Below are 7,687 nucleotides of genomic sequence, written 5' to 3' on the forward strand. Positions count from 1 at the left end.
AACAAATAACAAGTATCGTGGAGGATGTATGGAAAAGGGAACCCTCATACACTATTGGTGGAAATATAAATTGGTGCAGCCACTATGGAAAACAGTATGGAGATTCCTCAAAAATTACAAATAGAACTATCGTATGATCCAGCAACACCTCTCCTAGGTATTTATCCAAAGAAAATAAAAACACTAATTAGAAAAGCTATACACACCCCTACGCAGCATTATTTACAACAGCCAAGAGATGGATGCAACCCAAGTACCCATCAATAGATGAATGGATAAAGTTGTGGTATATGTATATAATGAAACATTACTCAGCCATAAAAGAGAATGAAATCTTGCCATTTATGACAATATGGATGGACCCATAGGATACTATACTAAGTGAAATAAGTCAGAGAGAGAAAGACAAATACTGTATGATTTCACTTTTATGTGGAATCTAAAGAACAAAACAAATGAACAAACTTAACAAACAGAAACAGAGTTATTGATAGAGAGCAAAAAGATTACCAGAAGAGAGGGGAGTGGGGGAGGAAGAAAGAAATAGGTGAGGGTGATTAAGAGGTACAACCTTACGGTTGCAAAATAAATGAGTCCTGAGTGTGAAATATACAGTGTGGGAAATACAGTTAATAACTAAGTAATATCTTTGTGGCAACATAACTAGACTTATTATGGTAATGATTTTGAAATGTATATAAAACATCGGTATTTTGTATAACAGAAACTAACACAGTGTTATAAATTATACTTCAAAAACAAATGAACATACAAACAAACTCACAAAAAAAGAGATCAGATTTGTAGTTACCAGAGGCAGGGGGTGGGGGGAGAGGAAACTGGATGAAGGCAGTCAAAAGGTACAGTCTTCCAGTTATAAGGTAAATAAGTACTAGGGATGTAATGTACAACATTATAAATATAATTAACACTGCTGTATGTCATATATGAAAGTTCCTAAGAAAGTAAATCCTAAGAGTTCTTATCACACACACAAAAAATTTTTTTCTATTTCTTAAATTCTGTATCTATATGAGATGATGGATGTTCACTAAACTTATTGTGATCATCATTTTGTGAGGTACATAAGTCAAATCATTATGCTGTACACTGTAAACTTATACAATGCTGTATGTCAATTATATCTCAATAAAATTGGAAGAAAAAAAGAATATAAAATACAAATGTTACTCCATATTACCACCACCCTTTTTTTGGAGGGGGAATGTTGAGATGGATATAATTATTCTCTGGGGATTCCCTCTTGGCCCTCCTCTTACCCGTTCCTGTAGAAGTTCCACAACCTGCTGGACACAGTCATTTACATCACAGGAGTCTGTTTTCAGCACCAATTCCGGGGCCTCTGGTTTTTCATATTCAGAATCAATCCCAGTGAAACCTATAAAAGGTAAAAGATAATAGAGGGAATGGAAATTAAAATAGGTTTGTTTCCTCGGTGCAAGTCTCTGCTCTGCTGATGTTCATATTTATGCCGCCCCTTCTAAGTTACGGGGTTATAATATTGAAACTTCTCTCCTGGGAGAAGATTTCTAATTAAACTTTTGTTTCTTCTTTGAACACAAACAGTCAATCCTTCTTATTCACAGTAGTTCTCTTCAATAAGTTGCCACACACACAAAATTAGTGAATACTGAACCACTGCTTCTAGGAGCAATGTGGGTTTGGCTTCCTGTGAGCCTCTAGTCACCAAATTTTTGTCAACCAATTAATATATTTGTTTTATGAGTGTTTCTGTTTAAAGACACCTTATTTCATATATAGTGCTGATTCATTAACACTGAACTCATGGCCAACAGCACCAGAACTCATGTCTGAACAAAGCCTATCTAACCCATGTATTTTCTCCACAAGGCAGGTCAGTCTTCCTGCACTTGGGAATACTGGACAGTACTTCAGCACTGTGCTGGGGGGGGCGGGGGCATTTTAAACAGCAAAATCACCACCAACAACAACAACAAAAAAGCAAAACACATGGCACTAAACAGGCCATCAAAAGGACACTTCTTTACAGTATGAGAGCTGAAACACAAACGCCTGGTTCAACTTCAGCTGGAAATGAATATTCTGGGTGACTAAAATTTTGCTGCTCTGTGTGTGTCTACAAGTGACAGCCAAAGCACTGTGGGTATACGGATGTGGGGTAACAAATAAATTTTAGTGAGCAGGTACATCTGCAGATCTGGAATCTTCAAATAATGAAGATTGATGCTATTTCTATTACCCTTCCTTTTTTCTGTTAAGTAAATGCCTACAGTGCCTGTGAAGAAACAGGAGTGAATACCAAGTAATCCAGAGCATCCTATTTCTCCACAGGAACACAGGATATAGTGCCTAAACCTTGGGCATAAAACCAAACTCGACAAGATTATTTTCCCTCTCAGCGCAAAAACCAACGCCAAGTCGATCTGTCCATTATATTCACCAGGATTATCTACAGCCAAAGTGAAGCTCTGCAGGGTTCTTCTGCCATCACACTAAGTGTTCAGGCAAGACAGATTAACTCCTATCAGCTTAAGCAGAACATAAGTAAGGAATCCTGTTATATCACCAAAAATGTTCCACAATCAGATGTAACCAATTTAGATATTAACCACTATTTAGATTTTCCCTATCTGTATATGTGCTACCGTGTAACTGCCTAGAAGAGAAAGAACACGTGATGTTAACCACAGAATGGGCTGGCTCAGCTGAAGATACGATATTCCTATCTTTCACATTATTCCATACCTAAGTCATTAGAGATCTGTCTGCCTTGGAATGCCAAGTCATTCTTGGCTTAGAATGGGCAACATGAACTTAAAATCATTACTAAAAAGCTTTAAAATAAACACTACAAGTCTACAGCCCGTCTATTTCATTCTTTTTTTTCTATTTCATATTTTTAAGTATCACATGAAGTCCTGAACCCAAGAAGAAATTTTTGCATTACCAATATTCCCAACAGTATTAATGGTGAGTCACAGTAAAATAGGTGGGGAAAAAAAAAATCTGGTTAAAACACTAGTTCTTAAGCTCTGATTCTCAAATGTAGCTATACGCTGGAAATCACTGGGTCCCACCCTTAAGAGATTCTGATTTCAATGGTCTGGGGTACAGCCTTGGCACTAGATTTTTTAAGTCCCACCACATAATACTTATGTGCACCAAAGCTTGAGGATCCCTGTGTTAGAAGACCTGGTTTAACATTTTAAAAGCCCAGGAAGTCTCTTCCTAGTTAATTTAGCCCATAAGTGATTACAGTAAATGTATACTGTGAGAAAAACGTTTATATTTAAGTAAATAATAACTATTTGAGCGTTACTCATGAAAATAATCCAGGTATTAGAGTAGCTGACACAGGCATATATTTACAGTTTAGTAAATGCCATATAAAGGCCTATAAAAGCCTGAAGTCTGCTGAATGTATGCAATCTCACCTATCCCTGAAATGTTTACCATTAAGGCTCTGAAATAGCATTGGTAGGAAACTTTTTAAGCACCATTCTTACAATGAGTAAATGATTTTGAAAACTGTTCAGTCAGGAACTCTAGAACCATGGCAAACCTAAAATAAATAAACGTGTGTACACACATGCACACGGGTATACATTAACCTAAGAACATTTTATCAATGTCTATTCAAAGGAATTAAGAAACACCTGGTAAACAAGTAAAACACAGAAAACTGAACTAATACAAGCACATTCCCAGATACAGAATGCAAACTGTAAGTGACTCAAGGTATTTTGGATTCAGTCTTATTATTCATCTTTGCATCCCCAGCACCATATATAAACCTTGCAGATAGAAAGCATTGATCAAAGTGTTGAACATCCAATTTCCACTCCACCTTCTAATCCATTGGACAAGCATTTACTGTGTGTGTGTACGAAGTAGTAGGCTTTGGGCCATGCTCTGTGCTAAATTCTAAAAACACAAAAATGGTAAAGATGTTGTCCTGGTTCACAGGGTGCTTACTCCAGCTGAGCAAGCAAATCTACCTCCCTCACCAATCCATCCTTGCAAAAACAACAAAACCAACTGCAGTTAAAATAAGTAAAAGATTCAGACTTCAGGATCCTGGACACACTTCTGCTTCTCTTTGCAAGTCTCTATTACAAAAAACAGAAGTGCACACTGGCCGTCAACAGAGAGAGGGTGACCTAGAAATTAAATGGGTAAACTGTTTTCCCTCCTGTTGTCATATATTATTCAGGTCAGGCAGCCTATTCTCACTGAGTCAAGAAAGTGCAGGCTTTAATGGGTGAAACTTGAGTCTCCATGACGGCAAGACTGGATACGAGCCCTGGCCAAGGAACCAGATTCACCACGGCCAGTGGAACTTGCCCCAACTGGTAATGGGCTCCCAGGTCCAAACAGAAGAGCCCAGAATAACAAGCATTTTCCTTCCTGTTCCACCTTTTCCTTTCCAGGGCCAGAAGCTAGTGCCAAAATCTACACTTCATAGAGCTCCTGGGAGCTCCGGGGAGTCTGAGGCTATCACACTCCCTGCTGGGAAGGCAAACAAAAGTTTGTGGCATGAACTGATCCCAAACGATGCTGAACCTATCTCTGATTTTTCTTATGCTGGCATGCCCTCTGTTACTGTTAATAATAATACCGGTAATAGACCAGGGCTAATGTCAAAGGATGTCTAAAAGATAAACAGAATGACTGGTATCAAGGGTGACAGCAGAACGGGTTCTAAATGTCTCTTTCTATGTCCAAATTTTCATCATAGTTGAAACTCTGGGAGCAGACCATAAAATCGAAAATACAAGCTGTATGTACTTTGATAAAATCACAGATATGTTAATTTAATCTAATGCAACAATCATACATAGAATGAATTTCAGACCACTCCAGGCACTATGATATAAATAAGAATGAGACATTTTCCTTGCTCTCAAGATGCTTATAATTCAGGCATTTTTCCCCAGTAGCTATGGAATGTCCTACATTTTCACTGGAACAAAGAGAACAGAAGTGGCAGCAACTATCCAACTAATATCCAATCTAATGCTAGGTACCTAATTATACCAAATAGGTTTCCCAAAGTCCCAATCCTCTAAAACTGCCTTGTGAGTGGGATTTCAACCTGATCGATGATACCGAGTGTACACAGTACCAGGTACTACTGGTAGGCCTGAGAGATACAACAGTGTAACAAGACCTGTTTTCCCTTCTCAAGGAGCCCCAAGTTGTTTGAAAACTTCCATCTCTTAGAAAAGATTATCAGTCTCAGATATGGTAAGATGAAACATCTAAGGAAAGACAAACTGGGAAAAAAAATATGACTTACCTTTAATTTCTCCAGCCCGTGCTTTTTTGTAGAGTCCTTTGACATCCCTCTGTTCACAAACATGCAGGGGAGCATCAACAAACACTTCAAAAAAAGGTAAACTTGCACCCTCATGAATTTGCCTTGCCTTGTTGCGATCCTTAGAAAAAAGGCACATACAGAAACGTAATAAAGAGTGCTCATATGAATCAAGGATACTGTATTAATGTCAAGGACAAGTAAAAGTGCTTTTCAGCTGTGTTAGTGGAAAATAAACAAAGTTTAATTTATATTTTGGAAATATAAACTGAAAAAAAATAAACCCAAGAAATTATTAGATTAACACACCCATTCTTCATTAAGGATTTTAAAAGGCCTGCTACTCTAAAAATCTGAGATATTGGCAAGTTCCAGGAGGGAACCTGCAGGGTTCCCAGGAGGGAACAATGGATGCCCCATAAAAACTTTCACCTAAATTTTTACAAGGAAGCTGAACCAAAGCCCAGCTTAAATGCAGATGTCATCAGGCCTCTCTCTTAACAACACGCTCAACCTCAGCCTGAGCTAGCATGAAAGTAACTTCACAAGGGATCCATTCAGAACCCTGAGGCTAGTTTATTCACTTGCCAAACACAAACCCCTGCAGCCACTACAGATCTCTAGCATTCCCAAAACTTTACTTTTCTGCATGGCTCCTAACCCCTAAATCTGCTAATACCTTCACTGCTCAGCCTAAACTCTCTCTGAAACACTGCTTCCTTTGTAAGTGAAACTCTTCTTCTTTCTGGTCTTAACTAAAAGTTAAGACCAGAAAGTTCCCAAGTTCTCCCTTGAGGATTCACTCATCTTCCTGTTCTCAAACGCAGGCTCCACATTCATATTCTATAGACAAGGCAGTGCCACCATTTTCAAAGCTAGCCCCTGCACCTTCCTCCATCCTATCCCCACATGGCTCATGTTATCATTTACCACCTTTCTTATGGCTCCTCAACCCATGCCTACTTCCACTCTTATCAGATGGCCACACTTCTAATTTCAAAAAGAAAATCCCCAGGGACTTCGCTGACCGTCCAGTGGTTAGGACTCCACGCTTCCAATGCAGGGGGCGTGGGTTCAATCCCTGGTCGGGGAACTAAGATCCCACATGCCATGCAACATGGCCAAAAAAAAGAAAGAAAGAAATGGAAAGGAAATCCCTAGACACGAACGCTCTCAATCTCCCCTCTGCCATATAATTCACCTATATCCACCACCTTCATCTCCTTCCCTCCTGCCACTCCTCCCTTCACGGATTCAAAATCCCCTACTCTGCAATGGAATACTATTCAGCCATAAAAAAGAATGAGATTTTTGACATCTGTAGTAACACGGATGGGCTTGGAGGGAGGGCATTATGCTAAGTGAAATAAGTTTGACAGAGAAAGACAAATACTGTACGATATCACTTGTATGCGGAATCTAAACAAATACAACAGGACTTCCCTGGTGGCGCAGTGGTTAAGAATCTGCCTGCCAATGCAGGGTCCACGGGTTCGAGCCCTGGTCCGGGAAGATCCCACGTGCTGTGGAGCAATTAAGCCCATGCGCCACTACTACTGAGCCTGCGTTCTAGAGCCCGTGAGCCACAACTACTGAAGCCCGCGTGCCCAGAGCTCATGCTCTGCCTGCCACAAGAGAAGCCACCACAATGAGAAGCCCGCGCACTGCAACGAAGAGTAGCCCCTGCTCGCCGCAACTAGAGAAAGCCCGCGTGCAGCAATGAAGACCCAATGCAGCCAAAAATAATAAAATAAATAAATTTTTAAAAATACAACAAACTAGTGAATATAACAAAAAAAAAAAAGCAGACTCACAGATATGGAGAACAAACTAGTGGTTACCAGTAAGAGAGGGGGGAAGGGGCAACACAGGGGTGGAGAGTCAGAGGTACAAACTATTAGGTATAAGATAAGCTAAAGGATGTACTGTACACCATGGAGAATATAGCCAGTATTTTGTAATAACTGTACATGGAAAGTAACTTTTAAAAATTGTACATAAGAAAAAAAAAATCCCCTTCCTGCTAATGAACCTTGCTCAATCCATTATCACTGCTGCATCTGGAATTTTCAACCTCCTCCCTCTCCACTGGCAACAAACAAGGAAAAGTCACTCTCTTCCATTAAAAAGAGATGAACTAACAAATCATACAAAAATCCCCTCAGTGCTGGCACTTTCGAGGCCATTCTGCCAGGTTTCACCCCGCTACCCGTGTGTCCCGCAGTCACGCTGCTCCCCGACCGTTCCTACGCAGGCTGCCCTGGGCTCCTCTGGCTCCCCCAACCCCTGCGGCACTGGGGTTGCCCACATTCTACCAGAAGCCCACTGCTCACGCTGCACAGGCCCTGAGCACTTTTCTCAACTGCT

The 7,687-nt window shown here is 40.1% G+C and overlaps 1 protein-coding gene across 2 annotated transcripts in view; it reads right to left on the reverse strand.

Annotated features, from left to right (window-relative positions):
- PAPSS1 (3'-phosphoadenosine 5'-phosphosulfate synthase 1) overlaps nucleotides 1-7,687 on the reverse strand; it is a 113,048-nt gene that overhangs the window by 81,628 nt on the left and 23,733 nt on the right. For both annotated transcript variants that reach the window (XM_059067669.2, XM_059067672.2), the window contains exons 4-5: nucleotides 5,303-5,441; nucleotides 1,281-1,399 (exon numbers count right to left, since the gene is read on the reverse strand). In XM_059067669.2, the coding sequence (XP_058923652.1) occupies nucleotides 1,281-1,399; nucleotides 5,303-5,441 (258 nt within the window). The remainder of the gene's footprint in view (nucleotides 1-1,280; nucleotides 1,400-5,302; nucleotides 5,442-7,687) is intronic.

The sequence above is a fragment of the Kogia breviceps genome, chromosome 6 (assembly GCF_026419965.1).
Source record: "Kogia breviceps isolate mKogBre1 chromosome 6, mKogBre1 haplotype 1, whole genome shotgun sequence".
Classification (NCBI taxonomy): domain Eukaryota; kingdom Metazoa; phylum Chordata; class Mammalia; order Artiodactyla; family Physeteridae; genus Kogia; species Kogia breviceps.